Consider the following 18,827-nt stretch of genomic DNA (forward strand, 5'->3'; position numbering starts at 1 on the left):
CAAAGTTGGCTGCAGGTAGGCCAGCTTCAATAAAACTATATCCATCATCACTCGCATCATCTTCTTTTAACGCCCAGGCAGCATCTTGGTCGGAATAGGTAGATGCCAGCTCAAGAAACGGAATAAATTCTGAGCCGTAATGAATGAGATGGGTCTTGGATGCAATGAAGGCTACCAAAGCTTTCAGGGCCCCCTCGACACCTTTCACTGCAAAGTCACTTGGGTATTGTTGAGTCCATATGTGCAGTAAATGACATATCCTAGATTCGCTTCAGTAAAAAGGAAGGAGTGGAAGTAAAAGGAACAAACCGCATTTGAGCGAAGCATGCGAACATTGGATCACCACAAGGATCGTCCAGCTGACGTATTCGTTTGTGCATTGCGATCAACACGCTGCGAGGTGCCGCAAATCTCCGATATGTTAGAAGGAAGTGGTTGATGAACGTTGGATCTTGATCGTTTGCGAGTAAGATCTGAAATATCCAACAAGATTCAAAGCAAACATACCATCTCCACTGACTGCCAAAAACAAAAGCTTGTCAAGCAGTTCATCCAATGTGGCCCACTGCGCTGGTCGTCTATTTGACGAATGACTGTTAAGGACGTCCGCCAATAAGTAATCAATAAACTTACGGATCCCTCTCCCTCACTTGATTCTTGTCATCAGCCGAGTTTTGGGCATCGGTAGAAGAGCCAACCACAGGTTCAGCCTTAGATGACGAGTCGGAACTCGACGTATGAAGTAGAGATTTCTCAGACTTGGCCACCAGGATTTCCGTGCGATCATCGTTAACCATGTCGGTACCTTGCAATAATTCTGCGGTGCGAGTTGGAGAGGAAGGGACCATTGCCGAACGCAGTGAAGACGCGTCAAGTACTTCCGGCAGCTCACCAGCGACAGCAGCACCAAAAGGGATCGTGCTTATAGATGACGACACTGTAGGAGTAGCTGTTCTGGAGATTTCCCAAGGTGTTTGTTGGTTGAGAACATCTGGCGAGGCTGGATTTCGATAATCAGCAACGAGATCACCCAATTTACTGGATCCTAAAGCAGTCCTATTAGTACCCGGCAGGTGAACAGTCAAGGAAGACTCACGTCTTGCACGAAATATGGCTTTCAGAAGGAAATCAAATGATTGCCTCATTTTGACTTTCCCATGTTCAGAAGTTTTGTGAACTTCAATGAGGCCAACATCGTAACGGACTTTGAGATCTTCCGCGACTTTACCCGGTTCAATTTGAGGATCCAGATCAGCTTTGCAAGCTAGTACTACTATTGGCAATTTCAGAGCACTGTATTCACCTGATGTGTATCGTAAATCAAAGTAATGAGTGAAAATGGAAGAAAAAAACACATACTCAAGAGATTTTCAACGGGCTGGAAAGACGACTGATCGGAAGAATCATAACAGATAACAACACCATTTATGGGGGGATCACCCTCTGGGATAGGTGGGAGGCCAACATTAGTCGGCGCCATGTCCACTTCTATAACGTGAAGAAGGCAATCAGACAAGTCTTCAGCTTGACGTATTCGACCAATTCGACGTGTAACTATGTTTATTCAGTTACTAGTGAAGGTCAGTTTGGAGAGCAGAAACTTACAGCGAAGTGGACTGGGAGACGGTCCAAGTGAGCTGGGTGCCGAAAGATCGTAACCTGCTAACCCTTTCTGAATTGCAGTTGACTTGCCGCACCCAGTGGTCCCAACAACAGCAACTGTAACGACCAGTTTCGACGAAGGAATATTAGACTGTCCATTCAAGAGCGGTCAGAAACATTTTAAGATATCGAATGGAGAAACGCACGCGTCCCAGATGAGTGTTGATAATCATGCGTGACGCAGGACTCGAGGTGTAGACTCCCAAACTTCCGCTACGCATTCTCCCAGAATCCAACGTGGGTGGGTCAGCAGCTTGTCGAAGGGACTGCAGTGAAGTAACAGATTGAAGAGGCGGTCTATTCTCATGATGACTCGAACTGCTTGGTGCAGTCACACCTCGGTTCAGGAAATGGCTTGGCGTTTGAGAACGAGAGGGAAGTGGCAGTTCACCGCCGCGAATCACAGATCGTTGAGATTGACCCTTTAGAGACGCATGTCGATAGCGTTCAAGCAATGGGCTGGATGGTTCATAACGTTCAGGATCGCTATCAACGAGAGACGACGGCTGATGTCCATCACGCTCATAGGCGGCACTCTCGCCGCAACGTCGACCAACCCATTGACGTTGGGAGGGATCATAGGTTGAAGTTGATACGGAATTAGGACCAAAGACTCGAGATTGAGTGGTGGATGGAGAACCCGAGGTACGGTTGAGACCATAGCTCACAAGGGAGTCGGCTGAGAGAGACTTTCGAAGAGCCTGTGGAGGTGAGACGAGGACAGGAGTTAGATTAGTTGGTGAATCCAGCTGAGAAGGAGAGGCGTTCGCCGTGGCAAAAGAGGGTGTAGGGGATTGGAGAGCATTGGAGGTTATCGAGTTCGAGGTTGGCTCTGGGATATGGAGTGGAGGGAGGGGCGGAATATTAGGAAGTTGGTGAGCGACAGACATGAGAAATGGACTGTGTTGGCCTGTAATTGACCTGGGACTTCTGGTGGAACCTCGAATACCCTTGGCCGCAAGCAGGACAAGCAGGGCAACCTCGCAACAACCTAAGTTCCCCGTAGAGGAACTAGGCTTGCATTGTTGCCACTTGTTTACACAGGTGTGTCCGCATCAATCGGTGCACTTAAGTACTACTACTCTTACCCCCGATGTCCCCAACTGTCCTGCTCACGGTGCGTTATCCTCCTAACCCATTCCAGCCAATATATTCACAATGCAAAGAACGACGATGGCCCACCAAATTTTCACGAATCTCCTTATGTTCTCGGCTTATATCTCCACTTGACCAGGGTCCTTGGTATCCTTTCAATTATCCTATGAACTCACCTGTAATCTCATATTTCTCAAAGGCTGGAATGTTCACGTCGTTCTTCCAAGCACTCAAAAGTCATGGATCGGTATTGCGCAACTACCTCCTGAACGTTCTGCCTTTAACCGTCCCCGTCCTCAGGAAAGGCCTACCATATCAAAGAAATAACTAGAGGAAATTACTTTTATCCCAAGGAAGACGGTAAGGGTGAAACCTCTCCGAAATCCAGGCCTTTGAAGGATGGGGAACTTGTTAGTCTCCCTTTTGCGTTCTATGTATTGCCTTTAAAGGATTTGGTCTTCAGGCCGAGTGGATTCTTCTCGACGGAGTACAGCTGCTACATTCCTGCAAACTGACTACAGCTTGACTTATCAATTTAGACCCCTGCGACGTGTGCCAACGTTGCGTTGCACAACATTTTTCATGAAAAGATTGACCTTGTTGTATGTTCTCCGATTTCCTTGAGATCGACGTCTCAAGTTGTACTAGATTTCTGGCCCAAATCTTGGGCGCAACACCTCTTGTGGGTCACAAAAAAAAAAAAAAAAAAAAACGTCATATCGGGCTTACCCACATCACGTAGCGGCATTTGCGTTGTCCTCCGGCACCATTGGCGCAGCGATGTCGTCCTCGTTATCCAAAATTCGCTCCATTGCGCTGTCATACGGAACAGTCGTACATCCCACACCAACTGCCTACTTTGAACCAGCACACAATTTGGCTTGCCGTATTATCCAGCATCTCTGGAACAACTGGGGTGAGGATGAATGCGGCCTCAGGACTGGCGAAGTCGATCTGTATAGCGTCAACATCCCTCTGGTGGAAGGCATCCTGAGTGAAGAAGGGTTGAAGATTTGTTGGACAAGGATGTGGCGCAACTCCTATGGGAGACTTTTCAAAAACATTTCGACTGTAAATCAAGATTCAATCTCGTCGTACACGACCTCTATGCCAAAAAACGAAGGCGAAGAAATCGGTGATCTGCTCTTCAAGTGGTCACCTGAAATGAGGGGGCTTATTACACCAATTCCATCTATGCTTCCCTTTGGGTCTGATGGTTGGGCCATCCACAACGGATGGGTGAGCGTGACGCCCCTGCGGGCCAGCTTTGGCGAACCACATATTCACGATGATATAGACCCTGACTCTGTGGTATGGAAATTTAAATTATAGGCCTGTTCATATCAGCGTTGTACTATGTGTGTGTAGCTTTCACCAGCAATGTGGCGTTTTTTTTGGGCTGGCAATTGCAACGACCAAAGTTACATACGTATGTACTGACGCTTTAACGACAGACTTTTGGCAGGCCATGGGACTGAATATATAATGAGATAATCTGATTGATATGCACCACCATACCCAAATTATTGTCTATCAGGGCGTGGTTCTCCGAGGATATGGTCCACTATCTAGTATCTATCATATGTCCGCTATCTATCATTATGATGTACGTTGAGGGTCATTACATAGAAAATCATCAAAGGAGGAGACCTCCCAACAAAATCATGAGGTACAAGGTGGTAAATTCCATTGTCAACTTAGACGTGACTGAGTTTGTGACCCGTGCAGAAAGGAGCACCTTTCGATAGACTTTTAATGAATTTATGCTCCAGGATGCATTCTGAGGTCAGTAGATTATTTAGCTTCGACTTGAAGATCAGCAGATGACACGCACTTGGAAGTTTGCTGGGTCCATAAGCCTCTGTTCGCAAGTTCCTGGACACCCCGATGTAGCGTAGGAATTTCCCGCCCAGTCACCTATCACACAACAGATCGAAAACACGACATCACCAACAGTGAATACACCTACCGCACAAGGTGATGTCTGTCGCAAAGATTCTGCATTAGAAGACAACTCATCCACAGATCGGAAGTACTTGCCGAAAACGATTGAATGATTTGCAAAAAGTTGTCCAAGGTTGCAGTCCGAAGGCTCTAGAACGGCGGACGGTGCACCCCATCCGGAGGGATTTGGGGTGCCTGCAATGACATCTTTTGGTATTGCGACACGGTAAAATGACCCTTTGCACTCGTTGAAGTCGGGCAAAACATTGACAGTGAAGCTCACGACTCACAAATTGCAATGCTGTTTTCATCCCACTTCATAGCGAAAACCCCTCCTCCTTGCGAGTCAAAATAAGGACCGTACGACGCCCTACTCCACTCAGTCATTCCACAACCGGAGTTGCTATTAATGAAAGCATTGCAGTCTGTATGGTTCACGCCGTCGCTTGACTCGAAGGTGGTGAGAAAGACGACAAGCAAGAAGATGGTTTAACACACTGATATTGTTCCAGTGAAGTTCGCAGTAGTATCCAATGTGCATCCTGTCTTCTTTTCAGAGCATGCGGGTTGACGGGCGTTTTGTTCGCTTACCTGGCGCAGTATGCCATGCCACTTGGTTATGTTCGTTGTCGTGTACGCCCTCTATGATGTCAACTTCACCGTCCTAAACGTTGAGATGTCAGATACTTCTGCAGGGTCTCTCGCTATGAACGAACATATGGCCAGTTCCCTCCAACTGTCCAGAAAGCGGGCCAGACGGCTGACGGAGGAAATAATTCAGTAGATTCATTGCAACAAGATTGGAACAAACCTACCGCATCCCCACGGTGCTCTGTTTAAATCCAGGATAAATAAACCGGTGTTGTACTGGGCCTGACTCGATATTCGGACACTACGGTTGAGACGTTGGAAACAGGAAGTACTGTTCAAGGTGCCAGCAGGGAGAAGCTCACCTGTTCCGGTATACACCTGAAGCCAACGATGTCGTGTTATCTGCCTTCATAATAACAATACCATTGTCCTGCACGTAGACGAGACCAGTCTGACGAGCAACAGTTTCGTTGACGTAGCTGAAGGACGATCAGTTTCTACTCCACACGCATCACGATGGCTGTACTATTCAAACCCACTTCACTTGGCCACTGGAAGGACGTTGATTAGGGTTTGGAGAAGTGTTCTTGAGAACTCACTTTGTTGGATCGGCGCCAGTAAAGAAATCCCATAAACTGCACGGTAGAACAAGTAAGCTGAGTCCAAGACGGTGAACAAAGATAGAACTCTACTCAAAAAACGTCTGCCCAGAGTACGAATCTTGCGGTAACCAAAGAAAACTTGATCCATTAGGGTTATAATTGATAGAATTGCCCGATGCAACGTAGAGGCTACGTGAAGGCCACAAGTGTTCGCTGAGCGATGGAAACCAGGAGCTGGCCTGGGGTATTGCAACAGCTGGGTAGTAAATTATGAAGATCAGGAAATAAGCAGGGAGCATGATGTTATCGGAAAGGGAGGCAAGCGATGAGTATTATATATAGCGGACAAGGCATCCCGTGAACAAACCTCGGACAAGATGTTGGATCGCTAAACATAGCGCACCACTTTATCGGCTACAGAACGGCGAACAATGGAAACGACATGCGTGCCGCAGCACGTCTTGCTGTTGCCTCGTGTTCAGTGCGTTTATGGAGAGGACAGTAATTATTAACGGCTGTCGACATCCTCCCCGGAATATGATACGAGCATGCATGAATTTCGAACTCAATCGTTTTGACTTCGTAGCGTAGCATACATGTGACATAGCAAGAGACGCATGGATGGATGACGTAAGTGAACTGAAATGATGACAAAAAATAATCAACGGTAGCGACGGAGGCTGAGAGTATTGTGTTTCTTCCAGGTAGAACGAGCTGGGGTATGGTTGTGACGGTGACCCTTGCCCAATCCACGATTCTATGGCGTCGTCAGAAGAAGACCAAGTCTTGAGGACAGCATCACAAACCTGCTTTCCGATGCTCGTAAGACCCCGTGCCTCGCGACGGGTGTGCACAGGGTTGACAATCCAATTGATCCGCGGGTCCCGACGGATCTGAATCCAACCGAGGTAAGTTGAAGTGTAGTTCTTGCAGAAAATAAGAGAGAACTTACCGCCTTGTGGTGAGGATCCACCAAGATCACCTCGTAATACTTGTACACACCATCCTGATTCACCCAGTACGAGTTCAGCACCCTCAAATTACCGCATCGTTTTCCTACTCGCTCTTCGGCGGTGCTCCTGAGGCCTCGTTGGAACTTGAGGTGGTTGACACCTTGACGGACGGGTTTACCATAGGTGGCACCTAAAAAAGACCCCGACAAGATTTAAAACTGCTGCTTCACAATACTTCACCTACGTACCCTTGGGAACGTGTTTCTTGCGGTTTCCACGGCGCACTCGGACACGGTAGACGACGTACCCTTGCTTGGCCTTGTAACCGAGACGGCGGGCCTTGTCAGGACGAGATGGTCGGGATGCGCGATGAATGACGTTCAGCTGGCGATATTCCCAGCATCTACATTAACGATGAGGTGGTGATCCAGTGTACCCAGAAAAAACTGACCGCACGCGAAGCAGGAAACGGAGGACATCCGACTGCTTTTTTTTATACAGTTCACCAATGTACTTGTACGCGCCCATCTTGCGGCTAAATCGACGTCGTCAATCGGACTAACATGTTGAAGATGAGTAAACACACCTGTGGCTTGAGGATGTTGGGGCTGGCTGAGGCCGGCGACGATAATACTTTACGTTGACTTGACCGTGGGATAGAACTGTATAGTACTCTTATCATGTGACCATTGCCAGTTTTGATGGCATTCATGTAGCACATACAGTGTTCCGGCACTCCTTCGGACACTATCACTCCTTCGGACACTTGGCTCTAACTCATGCAGATCAACATCACTCATCGTCAAACTTGGCATATGTCTGTAGATAGGTATAGAGGTCATGTATATATAAAATTGGATTAATTGGTGAAGTTCTCAAGGTGCTATGAGTGAATTACACTGAAAGTGATCAAATTGTGAAAGGCTGCTATGCTAATCTTAGATTTTGCTCAGATCCGACGAACCACCCATACAGCAAAAAATCTCGTAGATATAAAACCCTATCGCAACGGTATTAATAAAAGAATTGGGACGTTTAGAAGGAAAATGGGGGCAGAGGAAATGTTACACATACTGAACATTGACGATGTGACTGCACGGTATGGCCATAAGCTGATTTCTCCCACACTTTTGGCGGTGTCACATGGTGTCCGAAGGAGTGAATTCCGTGACATTTTGCCCACTTTCTTGAACAGCGTATCTATTCATGTTCCGGGCTTCGTTTATCTTGAAAATGTGGAATTACATAGAAGATGTATTGGTAAACAGGAATGTCAAGTCAGAATGGATTATTTTGGTGTGTGGCCGCTACAAAACGGGAATGTCCTTAGCCTGTCCGAAGGAGTGCCGGAACACTGTAAACTTAAAGTGAAATCTGCATATCCTGACCATATAGAATTTGTACGAGACTAACTGCCCCATGGCCACCAGCTTGAGATAAGTATTTTCCAGTCAATTGGGCTGGTTCCCCGCATCAGAAGCTATAATATACAGTACATTGGATACTTATTTACCAACAGATCTAACTTCTGAGTTTAACCAAAGCGGTGATCATAAATAGAACCCATACAGAGAGTATCAGTAACAGTCCTAGCAGCCCAAAAAATTCTCCTCGCCGCACTTCCCTCCTGGTTTTGTCCACATCTCGGTAATGTGCCATTCGGGCTCTTGAATTGCGTCGGCCGGGATCATGGCCTTCCGAGTCCTCCAAAAGCGAGCGCTCTTGGTCAACACTATGAACGGAATTTTCCCGAGGTCTCGCTGAAATGGTAACCCAGCGCTCCTTGTGCTTTTCAAGGAAAATTAACCACACAATGCTCAATAGTTGAAAAACGTTCAGGATCAGGAAGGCATCGAGAAGACTTTGTGCTGCAGCCGGCCCAGAGCCCTTCCCCTTGATGTCTAACACAAGACCAGCGAGCGTTTGAAAAAGTGTTGATCCTGTCTGTTCCATCTAGAGAAAGTTCCGAAATCAGGGTGTCGGATACACCTTGAAAATGTTCTTACACTCTTGTGCGCTCCAAGAGCGGTCGAAACATATTTCAAAGGCACAATCCTTGGAACAAGCATCACGAGCAACACTGTAAGCCATGAGAACGTCATCCCGTCACATCCCGAGTGAAAGAGCACATCACTAACAAGGTGCAAAACCTTGGCCAATTGCAAAGGTAAAAATAGCTGGCACAGGGGATCGTGTTATCTTAGCAGGGAACGCAAGCCATGTGTAGGCAGTTAACGTTAGCACGGAAGACAAAGCCAAGAGTTGTATGACAATTGGCCGATGCTTGAAGCGATCAACAAGAAATCCACACTAGTATAAGAGCATGAGATAAAGAATACGCAATATCCTCCATCCAGCTTACGATCGGATATAGCACCAAGCTCCCAGCCAAAAGATATGAGGCTTGGTTAGCAGCGCCCTCTTCCGACATTCCATAGCGTTTCTCGATGATATTCCTGAAGGTTGATAAGATCACGCGAGAAGATGGAAAGACGACGACGAACGCTGCAAGATGGGTGAATGGGGACCAAATCATTCCGCAGAAAATGTTGAGGCCTATATATCTATGCACACGTCGTGAATAAATGGATCAACTATAATCGAAGACCAGCGTACGCCCAAAAAACATCCCCAAGTCTTGCGATCTGACGAAAGTGGACCTTCCTCTTCTCGGCCACGTTTTCTAGAGCTTGGGCTTCAGTCATGTTGCTCGACAGACGCCGACGAGCTTCCTCAGTTATGTCGGAGGCTTCAAGTTCTGCTTCTGCGCCTTCAACAAGCCACTTTGAAGACACTACGTATACTAAATTGACAATAACAGACAAAGCAGCCAGGAATGTCGCCACATAGAATGGGGCTCGGGGGCCAAAGTGTTCCGCGAGTGGGTATGAAGTCCGTGCAGAAATGAATGATGCCCCTTTGCCTGCGATTAGACCAAAAGCCATAGAAACACCGAGACCATGCGACTTGAAGAATCGAATGATGATAGTTTCTTGCACGACGGAGAGGGGGCTGATGCCCACTCCAAAGATAAAGAGGCCAAGAGTCATCCACCTGACGCTTCCCCATGTGTCGCCTAGCAGAAGTATAATCTGGCCTTATGAAAACTCAACGTCGTTTTTCCAAATGTGATAAACGTAAACACACCCAGCAGTATGACACCGGTGGCCAGGATGCTGGTAAACGTCGTCCCGAGCCTACTCGCGAGCACTCCTCCTACAAGGGGTGTCCAAGTGCTATTTAAACTATAGGCAGCGATAAGAAGTCCGAACTCTGTGTGCGATGTGCCCATTTCCCGTTGCAACCGACTTTTCAGTGGGCCTAGCAAATTCGATGCACTAGATGACGCTGGTTTCAGATAGCACTCCATTCAAAACTCTGTGCGTACTAGTGACTCCCAACACTCAGACTACACGCACACAGGAGTGCTAAACCTCGAATGAAAGATGCTCGCCGCGAATACGGCTTGCGAGTCGAGATCGACTGCGCCAGCGCAGGCTGTAGGGTTTCGTCCAACTCTATAAGGCCGAGCAATCCATCTGGCTCTGCGGGCTCGCTGTAGTGTTCCGAGTCTGAATCGCTGTCTGCTTTGGCTAAAAGTTCGTTGCATGACGAACGAAGGTGATTCAACCCAGCCGCTGAATCAGTGGGCATCGATGAACAACGAGCAGGGGTGCAGAAACGAGAGTCCTGGGTTCAATCGTCAACTAATCAAGATGGGTGTTGATGAAATATCAAGTAGTGTGAAGCACAGTCCAAGTACCAGCTAAGTAGTAGTACGCTTGGTATAAAGCTTCACGTGATTCAAGTCTCGACTTCAAGATGCTCCCCCCTCCCTCAAATTTTACATTGCGATTACTCCGAGGCGACTGGTTCGAGCCTAAGTACAGGCACTGTTCCGAAGTTCTGGCATACATAAAGACTCGATAAAAAATAAGTAGCGGTCAACACTGCTGGTCAACACACTTCCAAGGATGTCATGGTACAATCAGCACACCATTTATACCAATCGTGATGCGCTATCAGCGTCACTGTTTTTTGCTTTCAAAGCGGCTTGTCTACTGGCCACCAGCCACGAGCAAGTCGCAATAATCGCCAAAATGCACAACCCAAATGCTGACCAGCCAAGAATTTCCACCGTAAGGGACTGACGGCAGCTGTGGATCATGATATTGAACGGCTGAGTTGAACATCGATATGCGATGCATACCGGGATATGATAGGGCTGCCTGGGCAGCTTCCGCCGGTCCTAGTGTTATGCATCAGCCCGGCAGCCGATCCCTACAAATTGAAGACAGTCAGTGGGAATATAGATTTTCTTTCAAAGAGCTTCACCCATAATATTGACGTAACCAATAGCCATGCCAAAGAGCTGGCTACATTGGCTAGGATATGTCCTGCGCCATCGACCTGGCAAAGTGAAAGATGGTCACAATGGGAAGAAGTATAGAGGCCTGAACTTGAATCACGCACCAACCAGAGCAAGTAGGTCGAACCAAACAATGTAGTCCACGCCCCGTTGAAGCAAAAAAGGATTATCCTTTCTATCGCTTAGTCTCGCTCTCAAGGTTAGTCATTCTGCGAGATACTCACAAATGGTGATATCGTGGAGTTGGCCACGTCTGCTTGTCGACGCTTGCATTGATGAGGAACGCGGTAAGGCCTAGCTCCGCCATAGCACACAAGGTTAACGTCGTGAATAAGAACGGGTGATAGTGAGCTTCAACGAGGGACATTTCAAAGCGAAGCCGGAAGATGATGTGCAAAGGTCTCGTAGAGTGAAATTTGGATTTGTTGCTTCCGAGAAGAAGAAGAAGGGAATGGATGTGTTGGTAGCTATCTGGCACCTTTGTGTCTAGATCGTTGGTTGAAATATCGCGAGGATGCCGTAGGCGGGTGGGACACGCAAAGGGGGTAACATCGCATCTTCAAACGACAACAGACGCTGTGTGTTCATAAATCAACAACACATTGTGAACGCATGATGGGAGCCGAATTTGAGACATGGAGTAAATTCTCACCTAAACCGGATAACGATAAAAGAATACTGAGTAGCAATCGCTAGGCTGTTAACCACACCAAGGATCTGTTGAACATTATCCGAAATCCACGAAGAGGTCAAAAACGGTGGCAGAGAGCACCGAAATGAAATGAAGTGTGGCTCATCTACACGTGTTCACTGAGGTTGTTGCGTCAGCGTCACGGTGCAGTGCGTGTTCACAATGCAGGGAACTTGAAATGAGCCGTCCAATCAGAGAACGAGGCATGTTCGAGCAAAACACAGAGTGGTACAGACACACGCAAGTGCGATTTCGCTGCATTGATTTCATCCGTTATCTCCGGCGGAGTCTCGAGACAACAACCCGCCGTACACTCATTAAAAATGAGCGGCTATCGAATGGACGATTGTCCATTCTCAGGTTTTCCCTGAGTCGGATTTACGTACGAATTTACTTTTACATCTCAAGTGCCATTTGAGCAATTTTCAACGCACCCTCCCTTGTTTTGTTGCCTGTTCACTCGATAGTGAGTATCAAGGAAGGACAGAGGGGGCCGTGCATACCACCAATGAATCCGGATGCGTGGATAAAAATTCCACCGTCGATGCCAGACACTTTGGAGAGTTCCTCGTCCCTCAAACCCCTCCAGACTTCTGGTAACGCATTGCGGCTGTCAAAGCTCTCGGGGGACACGGGAACTGCCTGGACACGCCAATTACCACCAAATTCATCGGGATAAACAACATAGATGGCTTGGTTGGGCTCGATAGCAGGATTCGAGCCATCGGTCTCTAGTTCAAATAGATGCTCCTGCAGAAATACATCAGTTTTGTGCCATCGCCAGAGGGCGTCAGCTAACTACCTTCCAAGGCAAAAACTTCTCGAAAAGAATAATTTTACCACTCGGATCGATGAGGCTTTTGCTTGATAAAACAGATGCTAGAAGAAGGTCTCGGGCAGGAAGCCATGCATTGCTATAATAGTTTAGACGGCCAAGAAACTCTTCTCCAGCTAACAGAGATGCTTTGACAAATTGAGCCTGTAGAGAGTAGATGAGAAGATATCGGCGACTAAACAGAGGGTGTGACGTGCATCAACGGTTTCAGAATCGGCAGGTTGATTCCATGCGGGATTGAGCGCCCCAACGCGGCTAGAGAGGTCGGTGCGGCTACGATAGAGCGGCTTGATATCAGTGGGGTACTGAGAAATTCCGTTGTCAATTGCGTCAATGGCTTCAATAAATTCCTGGATGATAATGGGATCTCGTCAAAGTAACAAAGGAAGTAGAAAGGTGGTACCTTGTACAATTTAAGCCAGAGAGTCGTAACCTTGGGGTCCTCCACGGGAAGCCCAGTCTTGTTAACAATCACATCGAGACCAAAATGCCTTGAGATGTTGGTGTTATAAATGGATGATATAGGGGGCAAAACTCACTTGTATACAAGTCCAGCTGACGAGAGCTTCGTTTGAAATCCGTGCCCAAAAACCTCAGTGAATCCGCGCTGGTGATGATCGAAACGCTGCGTTGGCTCGTCGTAGACTGCTCCAACGTCCACCACGATGTCGCAAGTGTTGAGAACGGCTGGATCACGGCTACGTTTCAGACCTTTGAAGACGATGCATCAGAATTCGGGGGACATGAAAAAATAAAAACTTTACCGGCATCTCGATAGGTTGAAGTCTGCCTAAGCAGGAAGACGGCAAGGGCCTCGTCGCAATGAAATGTGCCGTTATGGGTTCCGATCACCTAAAGAAAGGGGGGCATTTCTAAGTTTCGAGATCAGACTAGAAAAGGGATCGCACTCTTTCCATCTTTTGTCGCTTGGATTCTGAGGGGGTAGCCATGAGGTGGAAACGAGAGGTAAGTGATGATCGCAGATGCCTTGAGAGAGGACGTAAGAGGGCTAAAATGGACATTGCTGTGCCATGTAAAAGCCATAAATTCGTGTAACTGTCTATGTGTGCGTAACTGGTATAAAGGAAAATGTCCAGATATACGATGCAAATTAGAGACCGTAAGAGTAATTTAGTTGGAGCATAGCTCAAAATGTCTGTGTCATTGTCCTATAGCACGAGCAATGCTCCTCCCAGAACGAATCCAGCGACGCCAACAGCTAAAGCGTTTTGCTTGAGAGCTATCGCGGCAGCGATGTAGCCGTCACCTGGGCCATAAGCCCCTCCAGTAGCACCCGGGACAGGCGCACCATTCCCTCCACCTCCGTCAATGCTTGTAGGAGCAGTGGGAAGATTTTGGGACGTCGTGGTTCTCGATGAGCTGGTAGCGTTACCGCTAGCGGTGGCGGATGCACTGGAATTTGATGAAGCGGTGGAATTGGGGGAAAGGACAACTTGTTGAGTAGTGGTGAAGACGAAGGTGCTCGTCGCTGTGCTGCCCTGCGTGACAAAGGCAGAAAGGGAAGTTGAGGTGATGACTATCCGTGTAGCATTCTAGGCAAACGTTAGGAATGACTTGCAAACATATAAGATGAAATCAAAAAACCTGAGAGAGAGCGAAGATAGGGAGGAAGAGGAGGACGAGGAGGGAGTTGATGAACATAGTTTTGATCTAAACCCGAAACTACCACCATCACACAGAATAATGAACGTTGAGCCCCTTTCTTCCTCCGCTGTCGCCACCGTCCTAAACTACATATGTCCTCTCAATGCATCTCTTCCTCCCCATATCCTGTCAAAGCCCCTGCTGCAACGCCACCATTTTTTGCATCTGACTCCGGACAATCCTCTTCATTATCTCGCATGGCCTCCTCACGACGACGACCTTCTAGACCACCTCGACATCTCAGAACAAGCTTCTTCTTTTTCTGTTCGCTACTCAGCTGACAATCAATATATCATTGCCCACGCTCGTGTTACTCCTCAATCATCCCATCATCCCGGCATCCGTCTAGTATTTCTATGGGATCCGGAACAGTCATCTTGGCAGTACCACAATCTGGCACCCATGCCCTTTCCAAAGGATTCACATTCTGCTCTTTCTGATGCCATTGCCATACACCAGTCTTCTTGCGATTTTCTTCCCGATTCCCTGAATGTGGTCGTGGATGGCGACGACAACGATAATTCGTACTGGAACTCCTATTCTCAGAAGGGTGACGACTCGCCCCCGGCTTTGGATACGAAGCCTGGCCATCACCTAAACTCGGAAGATGCTTACTGGGCTCAATATGCAACAGTCCAAGGTATGTCTCCGGTTTCAATCATCAACTACTCAATCATATTTTCGACAGGTTCAGGAGACTCTACTTTCCCTTCTCCCCTCCCCAATAAGCAAACATTCTCTCAAGGGGACGGCGGCACCAATCGACGTGTCATCGTTGCCTGTAACGAGCTTCAACAGAACGCGGCTGAACTTTATAACCCCCTCAATCCTCCGTCTCCTAATTCCCTTTCCCGTCGATTGACCCTGGTCTCATCAAGACCTGATCCCCCCCAATTGCTCGACGACTCCCCACCATCCGACTCAGACACCCCCTCTCCTCACGCGCCCTCCACTGAAGTCGAAATCACGCCCAACCCACAAACCGTTACTGCTGAATTGCAAGAAGCCCTGCGCGACAGTATCAAGGGTATCTACGGTCTGTGGTTCGCAGGACAACAGGGAAAGAACACGGATGAGGCTCGAGGCCTGTTTTTGACTCTCGTTCGGCAAGCCTTGGATGAATCTGCGATTTGAATATTGGGGTCCGCAAGTGCGCAAATGCCTCATTATTGTTGCGTGTAACATCAAGTGCTTCATCCAGGTTCCATACCTGACAGAAGGAGAGAAAAGACCGAGCACCTCACTGCTTGACTGCAGAGAGGTTTAGGTGGTAAATTGGAAGGTACTCGGGTATATTTGGTAGAGGCTAGATGTACTTCCGGTTTGAAATTATAACTTTGTACAACAGATTTGAAAGCATCAGATAACATGTAAACAAGAACGGAAAAACTTGAATTGGATTCAGGACGAAGCCTCGCAGGGGTCGGGTTCGATGGCACTTTCTTCGGTCGTCTCGTTGCCGTCACGCCGAGGCAATGGGGGTTGATCAGGAAGTCGCTAAATCACGTCATACAATGAGGAGCACAGTGTAAGAAAGGTCGAGATTTCTCACCTTGAATGCGAATTTGCAAACAAGATATCCCTTGGGATTCAAGCCTTTCTCCATCCAGGCCTGTGCAGTGAATGAGTAAAATATGGCGAGGTGTGACAGCATACTTTACCTGTTCGACGCGATAAAGACCATCATATCGGTAGCTAGTAAATTCCAACCAAAGTTAAATAGAGTGATATTGTCTGTATGTGAAACGCTTGCCCTTCACTCGGTGCGTAGGGAGATTTGAGCTTGAACCCACGGATTACCCTGACAGGTTTCTTGGTTTCGGATGACCGCTGTACAGGGCAAGTAAGCTTGAGGAGAACATATGAGGTTGAGGCTGAACACCTTCAACATCTGATTAAACTGCAGAACCTCAGCATCATTTACACGAATAATATAAGGAAAAACAAACAGTATTGTCGAATGTCTGATCAGAGCTCTGGGGAGCTGTACGAAGCTGCATTTGCGAGTGAGAAAAGCACACCAAAGTTTAACGGACTCCTAACATTTTTTGGAGCAGTTTTCGTTCCTTTAAGATCTCGTCCACCTGATGGAATTCAGCCGTTTGACGGAGCAAGGCAAGGGAACGAGCATGGAACCAACCTGAACCTGTGTATGTGCTGCGACAAGATTGATGAGGCGTCAAGAAGGGAGGGCTTTTGTGCTCACAATGCGTAACCCAAGTCAACGTCATCGTCATAACCGCCACTGAGTGCTACACTGTGTGCTCCTTGACGTCCTCCGGATATACCTCCAACCCACGGACTAATAAAATCTCAGATCACGTCTGCGTTGGTGGAGTAGACGTACGCGTGGATGGCATCGATACTACAACCCTGTCGAGTTTCCCACCACGTTCCAACTCCTATCCCTGGGATGGAACCATAGGTTTTTCTATTCAAGTGGTATGTGTGTCGTTTTTTTTCAACATCAACAAGCAACACAAACGGATCATGCTTCCTGAAGCCATCGTCGCGTCCAAGAGGGCCTTCATTTTCCGACGTCTTCACACCACTCGAAAATGCCAATGGGAGGGCCTGGTCAGCTCGAATTTCGCCTCGATAGTCGACGTGCTTCCCGGTGTTTCTCGAGCTTCTTCGGACAGTAGAATCGGAGTTCGTCGCCATTTCGACGCATTGGTTCTTTGCGGCGGGCTGTGATGCCTCATCATTGGTGGCGGTGGACTTTCTCTTTTTTGAACTGGTAGAAGGTTTTCGTTTCTGCTCTTTTGGTTCAATAAGGGGTTTATCTAGCCCAAGTGCCTCAAGCATTGCTTTGTTCTGGGGAAGGAATGCTCAGTTCGCGTGTTTAGTCAACGAATTTTGAATGCATGACGAACTTTCTGAATATTGATATTTCGAGACTTTTCATATTCGGATATCATTTTCCTAGGGTTTGAAGCAAGTTTGGAGAGTCAGAGTGGTAGACCTGAGGAGCCAATGATTATGAGGAGCCACCTTGAGCACCTGAAGCGCGCTTAAATTCGAACGTGTAGGCACATCACATGACCGTGTTTTTACATAAATAAGGGTATACTATCCGTAACCTGAGTTCTACTCTTAAGACTCTGTGAAGACTTGTACTGTCTCCAGCTAAACTTTCTTGAGCTATAAAAAAAATATGTGAATGCGCGTTTCGCATTTAAGTGCAAAATAATTCACCCGTTCTGTGTTTCTGTGAATCCTCCCGTCGAGGCCGACGGTCTTACCATCTATCCTTTCAATCCTAGCATTCTGATTTTCAAGCTCTTGACCCATCGCCGTTCCCAGTGCTTTGAGTCGTTTAGTCATAGAAGATATTTCGTCCAAGTTGTCATCTAGCTCATCCTCAAGTTCATCGTCAGAGGCGTTGGACTCAAATTGATATCGTTTCCGTTGTTCCTTCTGCATGGCTAGCTGCGACGCATTCTTGGCTCCGCGACCTCCGAGTAACTCTTCATCGTCTCCACGACCATAGGTGGTCGCCATCCCAAGACGGTTATGAGACTCCCGAATGTCCATCATGGCTTTCTCTCTCTCCGTACGCTCTTCTTCAAATCGTGCTTGAACTTTAGCATCCTGTGCTGCTCGTTTCGCGTCTTTGTTGAAGGTAATGACAGGCCGGAAAATGGAACGATTCAGTTGCTTAAGTTCGTCTGTTTTGTCATCCGCACGTTGGGAGTGGCCCTTAGCAACGTCGAGATGACGCTCAGTGTTCGCAAGTTTCTCTGCAAGAACGAGTCAATTGTTGAACCGAACAATATGAGAAGAAACATACCCGACTGATCACCCAATCTCGTTAAAGTATGACGGGCAGTCTCTTCGGCCTCACGGGCCATGCGTAGTGCATTTCTAGTGGAGTTGACACTCTCTTGTTTGACAAAACGAGTTTGTTGCTTTATGCCTTCAATGTCTTCATCCTTCTCTTCGCCAGGTGTAGGATCCCTTCCGATGTCAGGGCCATCGAAGAATCGACCAGAACCGGACTTCTGCGGGTTGTAACCAGAGAAGAGCTCATTGCGATCACTTTCGAGCTCAGCTCCGCCGCGGGCATACACGTCTCCGATTCCTCTATTCCTGCTGTACTTATCAGCCAAAGAAGCGCTCTCTTCGCTTGCAGAGTACGCTGATGCTGATCTGCTTATTGGCGAATTATAAGGGTCGCCGTCTCGGCTGGGAACATATGTGTGATGATATGCAGGTCGAGGGGACGAAGTATTCGGGGTAGAAGCTGGTGGTGTTACAGCAGGAATCAGGTTTTGGTTTTTCTTCTTGAAAAGAGGCATGAAGGATGAGGAGAAGTGGTAAGTAGTTTGGATACGAAGGCAGTGATGAGCTGTACTTACTTTGTATTGCAATTGTTTACTTTTAATAAATAGGGTCACATGATTATGTATTTCTGGTG

At 47.6% G+C, this 18,827-nt stretch overlaps 10 protein-coding genes across 10 annotated transcripts; 2 read left to right on the plus strand and 8 right to left on the minus strand.

Moving 5' to 3' along the window:
* Positions 1-2,755: 2,755 nt before the first annotated feature.
* Positions 2,756-4,089, plus strand: LACBIDRAFT_243814 (uncharacterized protein; the record flags this gene model as incomplete). Its single annotated transcript, XM_001873170.1, has 8 exons — positions 2,756-2,779; positions 2,829-2,904; positions 2,957-3,004; positions 3,058-3,167; positions 3,221-3,244; positions 3,297-3,359; positions 3,406-3,439; positions 3,500-4,089. 8 exons carry the CDS (start codon positions 2,756-2,758, stop codon positions 4,087-4,089), a joined length of 969 nt encoding a protein of 322 aa, XP_001873205.1.
* Positions 4,090-4,261: 172 nt separating this feature from the next.
* Positions 4,262-6,193, minus strand: LACBIDRAFT_291488 (glycoside hydrolase family 16 protein; the record flags this gene model as incomplete). The annotated part of the gene is made up of 13 exons (XM_001873771.1): positions 4,262-4,537; positions 4,592-4,674; positions 4,727-4,741; positions 4,798-4,938; positions 4,992-5,151; positions 5,200-5,243; positions 5,293-5,365; positions 5,418-5,461; positions 5,517-5,593; positions 5,655-5,771; positions 5,832-5,843; positions 5,892-5,927; positions 5,985-6,193. 13 exons carry the CDS (start codon positions 6,191-6,193, stop codon positions 4,394-4,396), a joined length of 1,155 nt encoding a protein of 384 aa, XP_001873806.1. The 3' UTR covers positions 4,262-4,393.
* Positions 6,194-6,377: 184 nt separating this feature from the next.
* LACBIDRAFT_290660 (60S ribosomal protein L15) lies at positions 6,378-7,460 on the minus strand. The gene is made up of 6 exons (XM_001873772.1): positions 7,434-7,460; positions 7,299-7,382; positions 7,096-7,250; positions 6,847-7,037; positions 6,701-6,787; positions 6,378-6,651 (listed from the first exon to the last, which is right to left on the minus strand). Exons 2-6 carry the CDS (start codon positions 7,373-7,375, stop codon positions 6,556-6,558), a joined length of 606 nt encoding a protein of 201 aa, XP_001873807.1. The 5' UTR covers positions 7,376-7,382; positions 7,434-7,460; the 3' UTR covers positions 6,378-6,555.
* A 908-nt stretch (positions 7,461-8,368) lies between these two features.
* On the minus strand, positions 8,369-10,501 carry LACBIDRAFT_300680 (uncharacterized protein; the record flags this gene model as incomplete). Its single annotated transcript, XM_001873773.1, has 8 exons — positions 8,369-8,800; positions 8,854-8,927; positions 8,986-9,157; positions 9,210-9,303; positions 9,352-9,411; positions 9,464-9,944; positions 9,995-10,185; positions 10,236-10,501. The coding sequence occupies 8 exons, from the start codon at positions 10,499-10,501 to the stop codon at positions 8,369-8,371; spliced, it is 1,770 nt and encodes a 589-aa protein (XP_001873808.1).
* Positions 10,502-10,847: 346 nt separating this feature from the next.
* Positions 10,848-11,583, minus strand: LACBIDRAFT_300681 (uncharacterized protein; the record flags this gene model as incomplete). Its single annotated transcript, XM_001873774.1, has 5 exons — positions 10,848-11,004; positions 11,058-11,128; positions 11,183-11,257; positions 11,321-11,387; positions 11,441-11,583. 5 exons carry the CDS (start codon positions 11,581-11,583, stop codon positions 10,848-10,850), a joined length of 513 nt encoding a protein of 170 aa, XP_001873809.1.
* Positions 11,584-12,303: 720 nt separating this feature from the next.
* Positions 12,304-13,594, minus strand: LACBIDRAFT_228053 (uncharacterized protein; the record flags this gene model as incomplete). Its single annotated transcript, XM_001873775.1, has 7 exons — positions 12,304-12,359; positions 12,411-12,657; positions 12,710-12,870; positions 12,924-13,092; positions 13,146-13,233; positions 13,282-13,453; positions 13,507-13,594. Coding segments are annotated over 7 exons (981 nt in total), but the record flags the coding sequence as incomplete, so codon positions are not given.
* Positions 13,595-13,749: 155 nt separating this feature from the next.
* LACBIDRAFT_291493 (uncharacterized protein) lies at positions 13,750-14,404 on the minus strand (the record flags this gene model as incomplete). Its single annotated transcript, XM_001873776.1, has 2 exons — positions 13,750-14,295; positions 14,348-14,404. 2 exons carry the CDS (start codon positions 14,402-14,404, stop codon positions 13,912-13,914), a joined length of 441 nt encoding a protein of 146 aa, XP_001873811.1. The 3' UTR covers positions 13,750-13,911.
* Positions 14,405-14,446: 42 nt separating this feature from the next.
* LACBIDRAFT_300684 (uncharacterized protein) lies at positions 14,447-15,541 on the plus strand (the record flags this gene model as incomplete). The annotated part of the gene is made up of 2 exons (XM_001873171.1): positions 14,447-15,047; positions 15,096-15,541. 2 exons carry the CDS (start codon positions 14,447-14,449, stop codon positions 15,539-15,541), a joined length of 1,047 nt encoding a protein of 348 aa, XP_001873206.1.
* A 1,351-nt stretch (positions 15,542-16,892) lies between these two features.
* On the minus strand, positions 16,893-17,353 carry LACBIDRAFT_176345 (uncharacterized protein; the record flags this gene model as incomplete). The annotated part of the gene is made up of 2 exons (XM_001873777.1): positions 17,284-17,353; positions 16,893-17,224 (listed from the first exon to the last, which is right to left on the minus strand). Coding segments are annotated over exons 1-2 (375 nt in total), but the record flags the coding sequence as incomplete, so codon positions are not given.
* A 76-nt stretch (positions 17,354-17,429) lies between these two features.
* On the minus strand, positions 17,430-18,708 carry LACBIDRAFT_399516 (synaptosome-associated protein SNAP-25; the record flags this gene model as incomplete). The annotated part of the gene is made up of 3 exons (XM_001873778.1): positions 17,430-17,551; positions 17,606-18,150; positions 18,201-18,708. The coding sequence occupies 3 exons, from the start codon at positions 18,706-18,708 to the stop codon at positions 17,537-17,539; spliced, it is 1,068 nt and encodes a 355-aa protein (XP_001873813.1). The 3' UTR covers positions 17,430-17,536.
* Positions 18,709-18,827: the final 119 nt, after the last annotated feature.

This window comes from Laccaria bicolor, genomic scaffold, assembly GCF_000143565.1.
Source record: "Laccaria bicolor S238N-H82 LACBIscaffold_1 genomic scaffold, whole genome shotgun sequence".
Classification (NCBI taxonomy): domain Eukaryota; kingdom Fungi; phylum Basidiomycota; class Agaricomycetes; order Agaricales; family Hydnangiaceae; genus Laccaria; species Laccaria bicolor.